At 50.5% G+C, this 20,021-nt stretch overlaps 1 protein-coding gene across 2 annotated transcripts in view; it reads right to left on the bottom strand.

Annotated features, from left to right (window-relative positions):
* LOC144178832 (uncharacterized) overlaps window positions 1–20,021 on the bottom strand; it is a 65,116-nt gene that overhangs the window by 8,739 nt on the left and 36,356 nt on the right. For both annotated transcript variants that reach the window (XM_077706961.1, XM_077706962.1), the window contains 2 exons: window positions 9,846–10,048; window positions 6,780–7,171 (listed from right to left, as the gene is read on the bottom strand). In XM_077706961.1, coding sequence (XP_077563087.1) covers window positions 6,809–7,171; window positions 9,846–10,048 — 566 coding nt within the window. In that variant the 3' untranslated portion in view covers window positions 6,780–6,808. The remainder of the gene's footprint in view (window positions 1–6,779; window positions 7,172–9,845; window positions 10,049–20,021) is intronic.

Here is a 20,021-nt window from a genome sequence, read left to right as displayed (position 1 = left end):
TACCATACTTCTTTACACCATGTGGGGTCGCAGTCGCCGGCCATGAAGATAACGGTAGTAAGGTCGAAACCAGGGATGGTACACCATTGCCAGTTACAACGTCACTGAAGACGTTTACCCACGGTTGTGACGAAATTTCCAGTGTGACCTTATTCCCTCTCAACTCAGCATACTCGCGACAGTTATCCATCAGCAAAAGCGGTAAGGGCTGGAAATCAGCCGCACTCTTTGGTAGATTGCAAAGTCCGAGAGGGTGCGCAGGTGTGGTGGGGGGCCCTGTAGTTGCTGCAGGGAGGGAAGCACTGCCCAATGCACGAATGGGGTTCCTTGCAAAGAAGAGAAATATTCCCTCTATTAAAACCCTCGTCTTCCGAAGGCACTTATTTCTCCGTGCTGCCATCCCCCCGACGAAACTGTTCAGCGCCCTGTGCTGTACACCTGCCCTGTATTCCTGGAACACGCAGCTGTGTTCACGCAGAAAACTCTTCCTCCATTGCGGCGATGAAGCAATCTTGAGGGCACGTGCAGTGTAGACGTCGTAGTTAGCCATCCATATTTTTAAGTTTAGTTCATAATTCTGTTCGGGAAAACTAGCGTACTTTTTCCAACAACGACGAACGCTTAAGGGGGGCTTTACAGTTCCGTTTTGCCTTAGTTTTGTTCCGGACAAAACGTTCTTTTTTTGTAATGACAGATGCAATGGTCTGCCACAGAAACACCGTAACGTCAATAAACTATAACTGGAATTTGCTGACTAGACGATGATCCTCATGAGCGTTTGGCAGTGGGAAGAAGCAAAGCGCAAGAATTCCTCCGGCTATGATCAGCGGTAGTCATGAGGCGGAAATTACGTGCACTGTATGTTTAACATAAGTAGTTCAGAACACGTTTGGAGGGAGTCCCATACCCGTACCCCTCGGTCCTTTGGGGTGGGACAGTTGCCGGTTTCACGGCGTAAAAGTCCCGGGTTCCTCTCTCACCACATTTCTTTTTCTTTAGGCGGGCATTCCCGTCACCTGCTGGTGTGCCTCTTGCCTCCTCGCCACCTTCCCTCACACTTCTTGGCCTAGCATTTCCCCCTCTCCACTTCGCCGATGACTATAGTTTTCAGTTAACGATCCGCGCGGGCAAAGTTCAAGCCTAAGCAGTTTCGCTGTTATAAGATCGCCTCAGTAGCTGTTCGATAAGAGCCGAGCTACGTTTTGTCGTAGCCGGGATATGGCTCGCTGGGTTCCTAACAGTATGAAGCAGCCACGCCAGTGATGCAGTTGCAGTACAACGTCCGGAGTGTGAAAGGAAAGCAATCGGCATCAGAAGTTGTCCAACGCGCTCCAAACTTCCGTGAGGTTGTTCGAACAATGTCGAACCACCAACAACGTTCGCTCACAGGGAAGGAAACCTTAACCAAATCTCTTCTCACTGCAGCACCTCACTTTTAGTAATGCACGTTCTTCCAGAAAGAAGTTAGTCGCATGGGAAGGCACGCACTTCGTTTCAGAGGCAGAGTATGGACTCCTAGCACAGTCCTCATAGAACTAACACCCGGAATTCTGAGCCAGAGGCCGCCGAGCCGGAGGCCACCGAGTTGCCCGCCACTCGCAAGACACAGAGGGGCGCTTTTTCTAAGACCGCTGTTGCGACCGGGAAGGCAGACTGCAGCTGGGAAGAGGTCCAGAGCCGACATGCTAACGTAAACTGTTTACTTCATAGCAAGAGGTGGGCCGAAGCCAAAGAACAATGCCCCGACGGGCGAGGTTACAATACAGGACTCGAGCAGAGCGACAACATCGATTCGCTGCTCTAACAGGAATGGTTTACAACGCTTGCGGGGGTCTATTTATACCCAAAAGCGGTAACGGTCAAAACGCAAACAAGCTGGAACACGCCACGAACGTCACAGACACACACAACGCTCTTTCCAGAGTTCGTAAGTCGTTCATAGCCTCGGCGCGCGTTGAGTCCGGGAGAGGGGAGAGAGGAGGACTTCGCTGAGTTCGCGGGGCCTCTGTGCATGGAGGAAAGAAAAGTTTAGGAGGGAGCATCACGTGACAATCGTGAAGCCTAGTCATAAAAAATAAAAAGGAAAGACTGATGGGAGGTGTTCTATTCACGTGACAGGCAAGCGGTAGTTCTTTGCGCCTCATGTGGCCCTTCGCCGACGCTGCGTGCGTGCGTCTATCCGTTTGGTTGCCGGGCCGTCCGCGTATTCGAGTTTCGGCGACGAATCGTTGCGCGCAGCTCTGCCTGCAACCCGAAACGCGCAGCGGCCTGATCGTGCGGGCAAAGTGGTCGGACGGGAGAGGCAGAAAACATTTGTTTACTGAGCTTTCGGACCCGTCGAAGTTCACGCCGCAGTCGGGTTGTGTGCCGCCGCCGCGTGCAGAAGTGGAGATGATCTTTTCAACTTTTCAAGCGGTAGTTCTTTGCGCCTCATGTGGCCCTTCGCCGACGCTGCGTGCGTGCGTCTATCCGTTTGGTTGCCGGGCCGTCCGCGTATTCGAGTTTCGGCGACGAGTCGTTGCGCGCAGCGCTGCCTGCAACCCTAAACGCGCAGCGGGCTGATCGTGCACGCAAAGTGTTCGGACGGGAGAGACAGAAAACATCTTTATTTATTGAGCTCTGGGATCCGTCGAAGTGCACCGCAGTCGAAGTGTCGTGTTCCGCCGCAGTGCAAAAGCGGAGATGTCAGAGTACGACATCCGTGCCTCACATTTTATTTCACAAACACAACTCACTTCCTTGATTCTGGTAATTTTATATTTTCACCTCCCAGGCGTAATTTAGCGTTCGTTAGCCATATACCTATCGCACGGATTGAGCAGTACTCGGACAACCAGCCCGCGTTCTGCCTGCGACGCGAGGCGGAAAATTATGTTTTTCCCGCGCCTGCACCCAACGTCAGTGGTTCTGCACCTTTTCTTTTCTAATGCACTGAAGGAGACAGCAACGCAAAACAGACATCGTCACGACAATTGTGGCATGTACAACGTGCCACCATGCCGGAGCACCGATAAGGCGAATGTATGCAAATGCGCACGCGAGCGAAACCAAAGCTTCTCGCACAACCTCTCAGCTGATGGGACACTCGTTACAGCTCTATGATGTAAAGGAAAGGTGGCGCGATAACTCCCAGCAAAATTGGAAACGCAATCGTCAAAGCACACCTGGCGAACACCACGCACCCGTAAGCCGCTCCGTGCTTGTGAATGTTTACAGCGGCGCGTTCGAGCAAAGGCGGTCGTGGTTCCAGCGGTAAGCGTCAAATTCGGCTCGCAGCTCGTGAAGGTGCTCCGTGAGCATGGGATCTACGTATCGTGTCGCTTTGAACAGCGACAGTACTTCCACGATACGAGGGATACAAGGGTGGGAGCGCAACGCTGGCGAAAAATCGCGTACGGCGCCTTCGGCAACGCCACTCGCCTCCTCCTCCACCGGCAGCCAGCCGGAGCCACTAAATGCTACCGCGGGCCTGAGAGTGGTGCTTCTTCCATAATGAATTGCGCGGGAGGAGCCCGAGGAGAGGAGAATGCGGCGTCAGAGAAGGTTGGCTTGCCAAAGCTGTGCCGCCTGACGTCATGCTCCCTCCTAACATTTTTCTTCCTCCATGCCTCTGTGTCCTTGAAGAGCGTGGAGACGAGCCTCGCCGCCAGCCGCCGAAGTTTTGAAATGCGCCGAGAGCAAAGCGTCTGACGCGGCTTGTCGCAACTTGCCACTGACATGGTAGCGCGTGTTTTCAAAGGCGCACAGTGGCTTCGCCGCACAGCCGAGGAGTGATGCGGGGAAGTACTGCGGCGCTGGCCGATTCGTAACACCGCACATGTACGCACTGCCGGAATGATTTACAATGCACGCAACGCAGTGCGGCGCCCTGGGCAGTGGCTGGCGCTCGGGGCCGCTGAGTTACGAGATCTTCCCCCCTGCTCCGCACAAGCGACCTTGCCCCAGCCTTGACCATCTGGCGCGTCCCTCCCTGCCGGAGGTGTCACTCAGCATCGGGGCATCCTTCGGCAGGTCGCTGCTCCTCGTAAAACAAACGTCGTGCAAAGCCGCACGTAGTGGTGAACTGATATGGACAGGCTGAAGAACCCAAACTGCCACCATGATGTGGGCATAGTGTATACGGGCAAGGTTAGACGCTCTCAAGAAAATACAGCAGCCCACCTATTTTTAGGACCTGGTGGGGATCGAAAAATAGTCGTAATAAAAGAGCAGTCCGAAAAATCCGTGAGTCATTACTCGTATGGGACAACTGGCGATTCTTCGGTAAAGTCCGAAATATCCAGCAATTCCGAATTTTAGGAGTCCGAAAAAAAAAAAAACGGTCGGCTACTATAGTAGCCGACCGTTTTTTATAGTAGCCGACTATAGTAGCCGACCGTCCGACCGGCTACTGTAGTAGCCGAACGGACGCGCGTGCTATATATAGCATGCGCGTCCGTTCTTGTTGTCTAACTACCCGGCGTAGGATGTCTGCTACCCAAGCGTTCCTGGCGACGTGTATGCCTCTTCATAACATTACTTCCGCGTGTATGTTGTACTCAGTAATCTTCCTAGACATAAAATTACGGATGGTGCTTAGAACTTAGATAATTAAGAATGTGAAGGCGGAAGCCTAGTTGGACCTTCTGCTGAACCGCTGCTAAACTTTTGCTGAACTTTCATGATGCCCTCGTCGGGCCACTGGAACAGTTTCATTCATAGCCGCTTCCTCCCTATACGGTGGTTACGACGAGCGGCATTTGAACTTGGTTTAGCCTCTACTGCCGCGGCGTGCTTTCTCAATCTTACCTTCCCGCGACTATGTATACAGCTTGGGCGTCACCCATAGCGACGTGGAATGAAGCTTCAAGCCTTCGCGGCGACGTACACACGGCGTGTTGAGAACGTTCTGACGTCGCTGCTGTTTTCTTATCCTGACGCGTGCTCTTCGGATCGCGCTCTAATTTCCCGTACCTCAGATTTTCTGCACAGAATTCTGTGACTAACTGTTCCATGACACACAAAGGTTTTTTCCGATCTCTTTTCCAGTGACCACTCGCTCTGCTATTTTTGTGCTTGCGTGATGGAACGCGGAAAAAATGTTTAGCGCAGATTTGGAAAAGCGCGTGCAAGTGTAAGCACAGAGAATTCGAACCCAGGCCCAGCGGGTTTGCAGGTGGGAAACATAACTACGCGGTCAAAACGGTTTGATTTTTAAAGCGCAGCTTTAGTGTTTCCACTGATGGCATCTGTAACGCGAAAACGCCGATGTGAAAAAAAAAAAAAAAAACGCTTCCAGTGGCCGGAATGGAACCTGGGTCAACTGCGTCATGAAGCCGGCGTCTATCCGATTGGCTCCATTTCGACAGGGTTGAAGCGGTTTGGAAAACTTATACGACAACCCAAGCATTAGTCACGAGAAAGGTTCGCGTGCAACCATCGTCGTCGTTTGACGACGATGGTTACTGATTTTCTTCTTTTTCTTCTTTTTTTCATAGGAAATGACCGCCTTTCCCTTCCCACTTCCCTAAATCTGTCTAGCAACTGACTGGCCGTCTTCAATCCCAACTGCACTAATGGAAAGAATGAAGTTTTGGGGCGCGATATGCTTTTCTGTCGTTATTGTCTAAAATTTTTGTCTTTTATACTTTCTAAGTGTCCACAAAGAGCCAACAAGGGCACGTAATGGGACGGGAAATGATACGAGTCACTAACCAGTTAAATACAAATCACCTTCAGTAAAACACAAGCAGCGAACCGAGCGAACAAACATGCAAGACGAAATTAAAGCAAAAAGAAAAAAAAATGGCGCAGCTTGCACTGGTGGTGCGAGGCTGGAAAACCAGCAGAGCTGGATGCCCCTCTCCCTTCGTCAGAGACCCGGCTGTGGCACCTCGTATGAATTTCCGAACTTGCCGCTGAAAGTTCTCCATGACTGGCAGGCCGGGTCATTTTGTCCACAGGCTTTGACATTTCTTCCAACGAGGACCACGTTAGCACGCGCTATAATCCGCGGCAACCGGCTTCGCGAACTCGGCGTCTGTGCTGCCCACTTCAGGCGCGAACGCACGTGAACTGGCAAGAAGAACAGCACGCGAGGGATCACGCCACGAACGCTGGGCAGAGTATTCTCGAAGGTCGAACTGGCCGATACCGGACGCTCCTCACGAGATGCCCCTCACCCCAAGTTGAATAGGGCGCAAGCCGTTTCCCTTATACTATTACAGACCGGCACATATCCGTGTCTGGCAGTTCTACACGAAGTTTACCCCGACGTATATCGCGACGACGCCTGCCCGTCTTGCGGACAGACCTCTACTCTAGCTCACATGCTCTGGGAGTGCGGGTCCGCTTACCCCAAGTTCAGCAAGGAGGAGTGGGACTCTCTTATGCGTAGCCCCGCTAGACAAGCAAATCCTGGCAGTCCGGCGTGCCCGCGACCGGACCGGTGGGCTAGACCTGCCGGTCCCGACGTGGGACTAGCCGGGTGCGCGACGAGCTCGCGTCATCGCCGGACCCCCAATAAAGTTCTTCCACTCACTCACGCTCACGTGCGCTCGGCGGCGCTGAGTTTTCTGCTAACCCTCCACGGTTGAAGTAAAAGTTTAAGCAGCTCTGCTATTAAAATTCCATGCGCGGCAGAACGAATGCTTCTCCTGGTGGCTCTCAGGACAGTGTACTGTATTCAGAGAGATAGGACACAGTTTAATGAAGCTGGCGACGTTTGCGTCGCGGAATGTTGACATATGCTACGGCGGAACGTCGAGCACTCCGCCGCATACTTGGGTGTTGCGACGTACCAATTTAAATGCGGCTCTCGTGGCTGCCTTCACGACAGGCCGGCCGTGGCCGTTCCCTGGACGTCGATGTACTCGTCGCTGAGGTCCCCGTGCGCCGAGTAGTCCAGCGCCACTGGACTGCCCGCCGCGGGCAGCGGCGGCTGCAGCTCCGGCGTGAGCGGCCTGCTGCTGCTGCTGGCGCCGCTGGCTGCGGCCGCCGCCATGGCCGACGCGTCGTACAGGGGCGCCGAGGCCACCAGGGTGGCCAGCGGCGGCGGAGGGTGCTTGGCCGCGGCCACCACGCTGGGTGGCTCGTACAGGGACGTGGCCAGACCCAGGGCGGCGTGAGGCGGGGCCGCGGCCGTGGGCAGGACGTACGGCGCCGGTGGAGCCGGTGGCAGGGCGAACGACGGCTGCGAAGTGCAAAGGGAGGCTTGTTATACCGTAGAACTCACGAAAGTTTAACACGAAAGTGTTTTATTCCGGGATACACAAAGGTTTCGCTGACGTCATATCCGTCACGGAAATGACGCCAGCACAACGAAGCAAGCGGCCTGTAAAGAATACACCCCTGCGCACAGGGTCTTCTTGCGGGGAAGCAACTTTTAGCACTAACGAGTAAGTTATACTTAGGGTTGTTCGTTTTCGGGTTTTATATTTTAGCACGAAAGTGTTTTATGCCGGCATACACCAAGATTTCACTGACGTCATATCCATCACGGAAATGACGCCAGTACAACGAAGCAAGCGGCCTGTAAAGGATACACCCCTGCAATCAGGGTCTTCTTGCGAGGAAGAAACCTTTAGTACCAAGAAGTACGTTACACCAGAGTCCTTCAATTATTTTCTGGTCATGAAACTCCCGGCCAAGTTTCGTACGGGGACAAAGGCTACCGCGAGGGGCGCCACCGCAGATCGGAGGGCATCGGGTGGACGCCGCTGCTCTGTAGCCAGACCGGCAGGCAGGAACGCGCAGTAGCAGCATGCCCGTTCGCACCAAATTTTTTCGCCACTCACAAAATGATAAATCCATTTGAGCGGCCCACGACACGTAAAGCGACATCGCACTGCTGATAAGGCGGCGAGCGTCTGTTTTATATTACTCCGTGGTCCGTTCCCTGCCAAACGCGCTCTGACCACGCTCCCGGCTGCCCTCCGATCAACACCAGCGCCGCGGCGCGGCAGCGTACGAAGCTCTCCCATAGCGTGACGGCGAAGTTTCATGACCAGAAAGGCATTGAAGGACTCTGGTTATACTTAGAGTTGTTCGTTTTCGGGTTTTATATTTTAACACGACAGTGTTTTATGTCGGGATACACCAAGATTTCACTGACGTCATATCCGTCACGGAAATGACGCCAGTACATCTTTGCCGAAGCGGCCCAGCAGCAGAACGTCACTCGCCAAGCACACCCTCAAGACAGCCGCCGATCCGTAAACCATGCTCAGCTGCAGATTTCGTTGCACATTTCACTTTCGCGTTTTACCGATTCCTATGACAGAAGAATCAACTACTGTTTTTTCTCTATTCAAAGTGTACCGGAAGATGGCTAGTTCGGGATATACCGATGATTAGATATACACAACGTACGACGTGTACTAGATTCAAATGCACACAAAGGCGTTCTGTTTACACAATAATTAGACATATCAGAGCTCAATACAAGTATTTCGACCAAGCCTCAACCTTTTTAAAGGTTTGGCTGCACAGTCGAACGCCGATATGTGGAGTTACAAGAGCATCGAAAAACAAATAGTTCGATACAATCGGTTAATCGGTATGCAAAACATGTTATGTATTCCAAACATTTGCAACGGGTGTTTGGTACAAGTACAAGTAACATTCGTTGTATCCTAGTTCGACATAGAGGGGTTTGACTGCAGATAACATAAACCGGGGTTCGAAGACGCACGCTCGTCAAAGGAGATCCTATTCCGTCTGGATATCATTGGTGGGCTTTTACTCCGACGGAATTGAACTAAGGGAAGATAGCAGGACTTTGCCAAATTTTGAATTCAAGACATATCGTCCGAACTTTGAAAATGCCCTGACGGCCGAAAGGTCACCGACTTGGATTATTAAATGTACACTCGCCCCAGCTGTGCTGTGCCAACGCACTCATATAACATCAGCAAGCAAGCACTACCCAAGGCGAAATGCCTCTGATGTGTTGAACAATGCCCGCGATGTGCCTACCAATCCCTGTAGTGCGCCAAGAATTGACGCAGTACTGGGAGGATGGACAGTGCCCGCATGTTTTTGTGCCATCATTTTGGAGATAGTCTCCGAAAATAAGCTTGCTGCTTTCTCCTTTTTCTTACACCATTTTCACACCCTTTCTGATAGAGCCAACGCCCGGATGATGCCAGAAGTTTTTGGTACGCATATGTCACAAAAATCAAAACACACTCGCAACAAGAACTACAACAATAAAATAAGCAGCACACGCACCGACGGCGCCATGTGCGTGAATGCGCGCGCTTCTCCGTGTCCAATGGTCGACGAAATTCGTCTTAGTTTCGCCTTGGTTTCGCCAAGCGAAACGCACATTTTTTTTCTTCACAGAGCTGTTGCCTTTTAGACCATCTGGGGAATTCATTTATAGTTGAATTTGAGTCTCCAAAATGAGGTTCGTTCTCTCTCTCTCTCTCTCTCTCTCTCTCTCTCTCTCTCTCTCTCTCTCTCTCTCTCTCTCTATCTATCTATCTATCTATCTATCTATCTATCTATCTATCTATCTATCTATCTATCTATCTATCTTTCATTCTTTCTTTCTTTCTTTCTTTTCTGACAGTCGAGCAAGCGCCTTGTATGCAGGATGCGTTGCGCCGACAGCATGTGCAACACCGGGAGACTTCTCACCTTCCGGCCCACTTATGCCATCCCGAGTGCAGGCAAATACCAGGTAGTCCCCACTTGTCGTCGGCCTGAGCACTTAGTGCCGGCGCCGGGCAGGCTCGCTAGCATCAAGGTGGCGCTAGATGCCTGGCGCTGCCCAGAAAGGCACGCCACGCCAGGCAGACGCAGAGCGCGAGTTAAAAGTGTGTCGGAGCGAACGGGGCACTCCGCAGTGAGAAAGAACGTACGTGGGCCGCAGTCTGCCTGTGCGGGTCCGCGTAGGGCCCCTGGGCGTAGGGCAGGGGGAAGGAGGGGAACACTGGCGGCGGGGGCCGGGCGGACGGGTGCTGCGCCGAGGACAGCCCCGGTGGCACGCTCACCAGCCGCAGGTTGCTCGGGTGCAGCCGGGGCAGCGTCGTGTTCCAGAAGGACTCGCCCGGAAGGCCCGTCACTGCCGGCAAGAAGAGGACGAACATTTGAAGATAAAAGCAGTTGAATCACGGTGAACTTTCTCTCTTCGAATGAGTTGGTAGAAACACAGACTGTATGACCACGAACGCGCAAGAACACACGTCAATGTCATCTCTCCAGTGAGGAGCCGATGGCACTACACTGTTTCTCTTGAGCGGGTTGATTGTGATTCTGCTGCTGATTCTGCCAGATGTCACATCGCCGTCCTTCATGAGAGTGATAATGACCCTGCAGAGTAACCACGGGGAGTCATGTCGCCCTTTTGTTTATCGATACACCGGTCTCATGAAAACTATCATCATAAATCGTTCTCACTCTGCTCTTCGCCGAAAATTACCCCGTACCGGCAACTCTCCCAGCACATGCTGCGCATCCTACACACACCTTCCCCCACCGAACACAACTGATGCACCCTCACCACTCTGTCCAGCCTAAGGGGCACTACTCGAAACTCACTACCATTCCCTCTGCGAATGCCCGGGGACCCATTCCCTCTCCTTCCCACCTCTGGGAGCAGATGTTGCGCGACCAGGTGGAGTCAGGCCAAGTCCTAACCACCTCCAGGGCCCTGGCCGTCGCGGCGGACCTGTGGGCTTTCCCCACGACCTAATACCTGATCCCGAAGAACCAATCAAGTCTCTCCCTCTCTATCTATAGCTACCGCGAGGAGGAAGTCATGGTGAAGACAACTAGAGCACGTCATAACATGCGCACAGACAAACGTTTTGGTTGGAACCATAGACGTTAGAGTATATGATAAATGTGTGGGACTGAGTTACCAAACGGAAACATTTGGCTGCGGGTAGGCCCCCCTAACTTCATTTGCGAAAAAAATGCTCCAATCGCGTTAAGAAGCGTTAGGCGCTCTTAACCAAACCAGGGAAGGCGGCATAAGCGTAATATTAATATTACCGGAGAAATGAGGCAACCTAATTGGCGACTGAGTGCGTGAGTAATCGATAAGGCCTGTGGAAGGCGTTTGCGAATTTTGTCCACACGTTCAGATGGCCAACGCAGTGAACGAGTCGATAGTTTCGATGCACTCTTTTTGCAGGATTCATTGCCACAATTCACGTGGTGACGTTAGGCACCTCTTAAATCCATTGGCATCGCACACAAACCTTGCCAAAGATGCGCTCCTGCTGCAGTGTATAGATAGAAAGTGCACGTGAGCGAAAAAGAGGTCTTACCAGTATGCCAGTGCCTTTTGTACTGCTTATATGTTTATGGCGCGAAACTTACACATGAGAACAAGTGGCGGTGTCAACTGATCCGCGTTCGTACGTTTGCCTTCGTCGTGTTCTTGCATTGGATGATTTTACATCCTTAAATTATGTTTCTAAACGACCTCGAAGGTGTTGTAACTTTCATTGGCTAGGACGGCAGAAGCCGTGGCTGAGGGAGGGGTTGGGGTAACACGCAGCGAATTATTGCCTTCGCGAAACGTGAAAATGATGGTGTCTTAGGCACACTGCAAGAGGTTCTCGAGGGAATTGAAGAAGGAGATGCTGACTTCAGATGCTGAGGCTCCAGGAGAAGCCTGGAGCGTGAGTGTGTTCCCGTCGAGAGTACGTGGGGGCGATACAGATAGTAGAATCGTGAGCGAGTGGTGAGAAAGCTTCTATATCGAAATAATTTGGTGCAGTGCCAATAAAGACGATGGAGATTCGCGGCATGACATTTCGGTGTCAAGGAGGGTACATACTACTTGCGGAATATTTCCAGAAATAGAAGGCATGGGCTAGAAGCCTGTTTATGAACACTTCTGCCGATCTTGGGAGGACTAGAAGCGACTTTAAGAATCGGATCTGGATACGTTGAATATGTTGGAGTCCTCCTGTATTTTCATATCGAATAAGTTTCAACTCCGGTGGTTGTAGAGGTGTGGAAGGAGGAGGCGACCCCGAGGGAAAATCAGCGGAGGTGTGCGACCGTAAACTCTCTTCGGCGGGAGTAGTCTGATGTCCGGGTGTCTGGTCGATGCGAGCGTAAATGCAATTAGGGGAAACTGTAGGCGTTCGTACAGTGCCCCAGCTGGCGTCATGCCGTCGCCGTGTCATTGTGACTATTTTGACGGCAGTGGCTGGCGACGCCAGCGCCCCCTCGCTATTGTACCGTCGCGTTGGGAAGTAGGTCGGTGACAGAGAGCTACGCTAGAAGATATCCTAGGTGATGCAGACTCTGGCCTGCGAAATATTCTAAAGTACTAATCAAAAACCAAACGTTTTCAGCTGTGCACGACACTAATTAGACATATGCGCCGTGAAAATAGCGCTAGCCATTGTTACAGCGGACTACTAACACGCCGGTCACATTGTTAAAGGAAGGTAAACCATAGCCTAATGCTCTGAAGCCAACTGGTGTGCTTAACATTAACTTTCCCTGGGACAAGTCGTGCGCTTTACCAATCATCAGAATTTAGCACTGATAGATGGCTAACAAAGGGTACGAGGGCAGGAGAAATAACGCTACTCGTTCCCTCAAAAGAAAAAAAAAAAAAAAAAGGAAGAGATCGATAGCCTTGAAAATGAGCTAGAAGTGTCTCTTTATTCTGTTTCTTATCATTTCCTTCAAACTTCGTCCTTCTTTTCTCTTACCATTTAAACGCTCCTTTGCCGTTTGCCATTTCCTTTGCCATTTAAACTCGCCACGAGTTAGTTTTACAGCGGAATAGTTTACGATAGCAATGAGTTAAACATTTGAACAAACAGATAAAGAACGGAGCCAGTTAATTTTTACGAAAAATAACAGAGGAATAAACCTTTCTTAATATTATTGCTTGCACTAGTCGCTTCTTTTCTTCTTGTTTGCTAGCTTCAATGACACACCTTTTCTTTGTCGTGACTCAGTGACCACCAACCCAGGAGGACATTTTACAGACAACTTTTAGTACTCACGAAAGTGTGGTGCACAGTGGAATAGTATAGCCGGGTCTACGACCCTGTATTGGTGAAATGGAGTAGCCGGGAGCAGATCCGCTTCCAACCTCTCCACTCAATAAACCAGTTAAACCACCACCACCTTTTCTTTCTCCATTTTTTTAAAATGATTTCATCCCCGATCAGCATCTCAAATTTTCTTGTCATATTACAATTAAAGCATTTCGTGCAAGCAAGAACCGTACCTAAAAAGAATGGTTTGCCACTGTCAACCTAGGCTTACTTGCTGTTTTACAAAACTTTGGGAGCGCCTATACCAAAATAAAAACGCGGTGCGCGCACTATTTGCTCTCTAGCGCATTCCGCACATATAAACAGCTTCGCGTACACACACAAAAAAAGCAGTAATAAGTGCAGGTGCTGCCACCGGAGACATTTAAGCATAAATGAACGGAAATGTCACGGAACAATGCACTCGACGAGAAAAAAAAGACTGGTGAAGTAGTTAATAAAAGTAGTTTTATTGACTGTAGCGGAAAGTGAGTTCTCCGTCACGAGAGAGGACATTTTTCGGCATGCGATAAAGCCGGTGATGTAAAAAAAAAAAAAAAAAAAGGGCAGACGAGAAGCCGGATCAACGGCGCATTGCCCGCCAGCCGCGCAGCTGCGGCAAAATGTTCAATCCTTTTCTTTTCACGTTTTGCTAGTTCACGAGAGAAGACAATGCTGAGAGGAGGTTGTTGAATCTGTTGTACATGTAAGAAAAGTGGTAACGTAAGGACATACTTTTCGTCTCGTCTTTCTCATGCCGCAATGCGGCTAGCGCTAGCGAATCGATGACCGGTTTTGAAGAACATCGGACAGCTAGAATTAGCTGACACCAGGCCAATGCAAAGTCGCAGCGTCTCACAAGAACACGTTCCGAAAGAAGAGAATATAGCTACCGAAAACAAAACACCAATCCCCGCTGTCTCAGCGAACAACCAACAAAAATATCGCTGCGGGAGCAGCCGGTATTTTCGCTACGGCTTGAGATCATTACCCCCAGACGGCGTTTTTCTCTGCCTTTGCGTCAAGTATAGTTGCCAACTCTTTTTCGGTTACGTCGAGCAACGTTTGCAGAAGGAACTAAAGGGCGAGGGCGAAGCGCGCGAGGAGAGAGGACCCGCGGAGAGTGCAGATGGCTGCTCGGCGGCGACCCAGGGTGGATAACCTCGTTGATACTTTTTAGGTGCGTTTGCCTCATGCGCCGCTGTTTACAAACGTCAGCCCTACGGCTCTCTCGTTTCAATGGTTAGCCGGAAAAGCGGTAGCGCGCCGTTTTGTGCACAGAAAGCGAAGTGAGAGCGGAGAAAGCGTACGCTAAGCGGGGTGCAAGCTCAAACTTAACCCATTTGGCGGGAAAGCAGTTCGCCTGCAGCAGCTAGCAGACGACCTAGCAATACGAGCGTCGTCTGCTACTGCGCCTGAGACTTCAACTAAAGGGCGCAGCTTTGAAAAAAACAAACGGCGAGTGGTCGCGCATGCGCCAACGGAAGTCACGTGACTCGTTGCGTGCGCGCGGAAATGAAAACACTACGTTCAAGGCCGCAGACGTGGAGAGAGAAGCGAGACATGGAGCGAGAAAGCGTTGGAAAGGGCACCGTTTACGGCCAGGCTTTCCCCGGACGGAGGCGCGCCAGACATTTGCACAAAATGTACAAAGGAGAGCGCTTTCGATCGCCCAGACATCACATGGCCGCCTGGCGGCGGAGGCGGCGGTGTCGTCCCAGGATGCGGCCACGAGGGTAATGGCCGACCGAACAGTCCGCTGCGAGAATTTTTTTCATCTCTCTCTCGCTCTCCCACTCCCTCTCTGGTTCTATGGGAGAATTCGGGCGTTTTTGTTCGGAACAGAGGTGATGTGACGTCTCCGGCTGGCGAGTTCGAAAGAACGTGCCGTGAAAATGCGAAATAGGGAAGACAATGCGAAGTCGACGTTGACCCACATTGCACGATGTGCGAAGCCGGTGCTTCGAAGCTTGGACGTTTTACAAGCGCTGATATTAGGCTAGGATTATAACGCCAGCAGAAACATGGGAGGGGCCGTAGTAATGCCGTGGACAGAAGCAGGCTGATGATGATGGCGAGGAGGAAAAGGATTACTAATGCAAGCTCTGGTTTAAACGGTGGCTTTGTACCACTGCATTGTCAATGCTGTTAATTCATTTTGCATCACCTGTGAGCTCAAAGCTAAGCTTCACAGCCACATAAATTGCTTCGCTATAATGGTTGAATTAAACGCAGTGAGGAATCCAGAAACACAATTACGCACAGCTCTGTCGTGTGTTGGTCCCCCCGGTCGTCATCCCGTTCCACAATTTTTTTTTGCAACGCCATATAATATCGGACAGGTGTAAATTGACCAGATTTTAGGGGAAATAACCAAGGTGGAGTAAGTTGCTGCGAAGGAAAGTTTGACATCCACCTCAATGCAGCCATACGGATACAAAGGAAAGCTATACAGTTTTCTCAGAAACTTCGCAGTTGAAGAAAAATTCGTCATGGTCCGGAATTCGAACCCGGGACCACCACTTAACCGGAGCAGTCGCTCTACCAACTGAGCTAACAAGGAGCCTAGTCGTTTATAGCGCGAGAGCGAATTGATAAGCAACTCGAAGTGATGGACAGGCAACTAGCCTCCCCGTTAGCTCAGTTTGTAGAGCGACTGCTCCGGTTAAGTGGTGGTCCGAGGTTCGAATCCTGGACAAGGACGATTTTTTCTTTAACTGAGAAGTTTCTGAGAAAGCTGTACAGCTTTCCTTTGTAGCCGTGCGGCTGCGTTGAGGTGGATGTCAAACTTTCCTTCACCATGAACAATGACGTTTTTGCCATAGCTCTGGCACAAACAAACAAAAATACAATATGGCTTTCAGTGACGACAACCAATCTTGTTTCAAAGAGTAATAAAGTGGGCTCGGTTGAAGGTTTTTAGCTCAGAGGTAGCTCCTTAGTGTTAGTTGTTTCTTATTTTCTCACAGCTTGTTTGCGTCCGCCATTGGTGAGTTTACAGAAAACGGCCGGTGACCTCGCAGAAAAACTCCTGGGCGTTGTTGCACCGTCACCCAAACACTCCTCTCGTTCAGCCCCTGCGATTGGTGACATCTAGAAACGTCAGCAAGGCGAGTCGTCCCGATGAAACGGGTTGCCGAGAAAAGCAGACTCTATGAAACGGCCTTCCAGGCATTCCGTCTGGACCGACGCGATCCTTGGCGCGTCCGGCCTGCGTCGCTATAACAGGTTACGCTGCTGGTGTGTTTGTTCTGCCGCCGGAGTGCCAGGGAAGCACGGGGGCGTGCGAGCGAAGCGTTGGCCCGGCCCAGTCCGGTTTCGTATGGTCTGGCCTCCAGGTCTAAAAGGTCGCCGAAGCCTTTTCTCGTTCCGGGAGCGGTTCCCCCGCCCTGTCTTCGCCGCCATGCCATGAAATATTATTGGGTGAACAAGAGTTGACGCAAGTTGGCAGAATTTTCGCCTCGCTCTGTTCATTTTCACATGGCTCCGCCAGCATGGCGAGCGATGGAAGCGCTCAGAACAACGGAGTGGCGACGGCAAGTCGAAGTGCGGCTCGCCAGCTACCTCTGCTTCGACAGGTCTTGTGACTGTTGTGGACGAGATGCTCACGCATTTTTAAATGTCCACCAATAGATCTTCAACTAATTTTTATTTCATAAAAGATACCTTCATCGACAAATTGTGTTAGGTGCGCCAACCGACATCGGCAGCTCACCGAGTAAAAATATAAGGCATTGAAATTTTTGCGGTCGGGGTTCTCGGCAAAGGCCATCAGAGCCAGTGGCTCGTTTGAAATGTGCCAAGTCGTCACGACCTGCACGTCAATTGCGAATTGCTCTTACTCGCACCTTGAGAGCGATCCACGATCGTATCTTTGTATCTGAAACTCCCGCAGCCAACACTATTGGACAACACACCGGGCATGTCGCACTCATTGCGCGAACGTGACTGAGCTCTGGCTAGCGACTCGTTCGAACTACGAGTGGAGAGATCTGCGCACACCCACGCCCGTAAACTTACCACAGTTTAGTTTTAGAGTGCATTTAAGTTTCCATTTTTTTCTCAAAAGAACTTTTCGGGGTTTATAGACTAATCAACACGGCGAAAAAGCATACGTCATATGTTCATGCAAAAAACGAAAGAAAAGAAAAACAAACAAAAATGGACAACGTAACAAAGGCAAACAAAAACAGCACCCAGAAGCGATTTCAAGTACGAAAAGCCGGTAGTTATAATCGATTGCGCTGTAATATATAATTAATACAGTTTGGGTGTTTTACGCGCGAAAGCTACACGGGGCAATGAGGCACGCTGTCGTGGAAAGCTCCGGAGCAATTTAGACCACCTGGGGCTTTTTAATGTGCACCGAAATCTCGACACATGGGCGTTTTGTTTTTAGCCACCACCAGAAAACACTGATAACTCTAATTAGGCCTATTACAAGTATGCCCCCTTACTTCGAAAGACTACGCTGTGTTAGGCTTAAACATTGTCAGCTATGCTACGGTTTCAAACAATGCCGGAGTAACAAAGAAGCTGTGAACAATGCCGACCATTGCACAATAAATGCGAATGTCGGACGCATGGAAACTTAAATCCCAAATTTCTTCAGCGAGACGGTTAAGAACAAAATTCCCAGTTTGTACAATATACTTTTTTGCAACAACGAATATGCGACAAGATCTTGTGCACTGTTGCATAGAGATGTGATTTTCATGCGGAACAATACCCGGGCATATCAGGTGCGTGTTATGCAAGACGCGTTTGCGAGGATCGCGCATGCATAAGCGCGCACACGAACGCGAACGGACGCGCACATACACTCAGATATATCGAAACACAGGTAGCAATGGCAGTAGAAAATATGGAGAGGGAAAGATGAAAAAATTAATCCGGGAGGACGAACATGCTGTGGCTTTTCCTTGAACATCCAATGCAAATAAGTCGCGAAGATTGCATTCTGCCGTACAAGAAAGTTTATTCATACATGAAAGCGTACTCACCAAAATTTGTTGCTCCGTACGTGAAACAAGCACAAGGAAACTGTGAAGATGCATAAAGCAGTGTTGTGTCAATGATGTTTTTTTTTCTTGTTGTTACGTTTACCTCTGACTTAAGGCGCTCAGTAAATTCACCTTCGCGGCTGTGTGGAAGTCATGCTGCCTTACAGTGTCACTGGCTGTCTATGACAGAGCTCTGTACGCGACGACGAAAAATAATCCAAACAACTTAGATGATGAAATGCTGCGTGAGGTACAAAGGGACCGTACCCTAGACAGGATTGTGCATGCAAACGAAATTGTAGTACGCACGGCATGAGACTAATCATCAATTCATACATTGTTATGATCGAACGAGAGGCACGCAGAAGATAAAACTGTCCCGGAACCAGTTATTTGTATGCAATTTTTCATTCTTCAACCAGCCGAACGCATGCATACATGTCTCCACTGAAGCTATCTGGACACTACTGCGCAAAATCCATCACAGCTTGTTTAATGATTGTGGCACAGAAGCTTCTGTCATCGAGCCCCGCGAAAAAAAAAAAAAAAAGAGTGAAGGTGGGTGTCTTTGCATAGTTCTGAGCATAGTCACTGCACGCTTGGTTGCGCGTAAAAAAAAAAAAAAGAAAAAGCATCTACTATGGGTCTATCGATCCGCATGGCGCCGGGTGAAATTCTCGGAAAGCTTTCTGCCTTCTTCTGTGACGTAACAAGGGCACGGGATTTCTGCTTGCACGGCAGCTTTGAGGTTTCAGTCGCCCGGACACGTTCAAGGCCGCGAAGAGCTCTGGTGGCGCGGGGGCGCGCGAACTGTCGGGGCCATGTGGCGAGCAAATGTGAGCTTCACGCTGACAGCGGGAGTGGCCGCCCAGCCTCCTTGGCAGGCTCAGACGCTACCCCTTTACAGTTAGTCGAAAAAATAATTCAGCTAGATTGTTTCTTTGAATAGCGGCGCCGTTAACGCTAACGTCACAAAGATATATCAGCTAACTTTATTTCTCGGTGCTGGAAGCATTGCGTTTTCTTGCGGAGAGCGGAGTACAATCAAGATGGGCTCCTGAATCGCCCGCTGGAGCGGGATTTAAAAACCTCTCTTTCACGAGGGACGGCGCTGGGGACTTCACTCTGCTCGCCGTTGAGGTTCTGCATAGTATTAAGCCTAAATTTCGCTAGCGGAGTCCCAACATCGTTCCTATTTCTCTTTCAGCTAGGCGCGAAATTAGGATCAATCTCTCATTATGATCTTCATTTGTGAAACGACATCGTCTTTCACGCGGAAAGGGACCATCGTCCCCGTTCCTGATGCCGATAGCACTTGTGGTGCCTAATTCCGTTTAGTCCTGATCCGTTCAAACGTGAGAAGCGGAGAAAGGAAGAACTGGATAGTGATTACGCTCTCCGATGTTGACGGTGGCTTTTATCACCGTCGCAATTACCGTGATCCTCCCTGTCCACCAATCCTCGGCGGTGAAACGCCCCGACCTCTTGTACACGAGCAGCCAAAAGGCACAAGTAACCAAAACCTATGCTTGGCGTCGATCGGCCGCTTCTGGACACGCCTAGGACGAGAAAATAATCGCGATGTGTTTGCCAAAACTAAGTTGCCAAGTTATAAGAAGTGCAAAACAATGAGCTACCCGAATCAAAGAAACCGTTTGTTATTTCCCTTCCGTCCAATAACTTCCATGTAACGACGGAAATAGCCACTTAAATGACGAATGTCTCTGTATGTTTTAAGGGAAAAGAAACAATTATTACGGCTGAACACCTCACAGGAAATACAGCGCCCTCTATCACGCCTGCCACTGATGGCAACATGGCCTACAACGTTTAGACGCCACCGCGGTCAGACACCCAGAGTCCCCGAGCCGGCGTATACGTGTTCCGTGAAAACAAGCGGCCAACCTGTTATGTAGCAGCGAGAGCGCTTTCCAGCCATTCGTGGACGACCCCTCTGCCGCCGCCTCGAATCTCGCGAGAAGAATGCGTTCCTCGGCCGCCGAATGCATGCCCCTGGCGC

The sequence above is a fragment of the Haemaphysalis longicornis genome, unplaced genomic scaffold (genome assembly GCF_048455015.1).
Source record: "Haemaphysalis longicornis isolate Haplotype H1 unplaced genomic scaffold, Haemaphysalis longicornis Haplotype H1 scaffold_4, whole genome shotgun sequence".
NCBI lineage: Eukaryota > Metazoa > Arthropoda > Arachnida > Ixodida > Ixodidae > Haemaphysalis > Haemaphysalis longicornis.
Note: the sequence above shows the minus strand (reverse complement) of the source record. Positions and strands in the feature narration are given on the sequence as shown.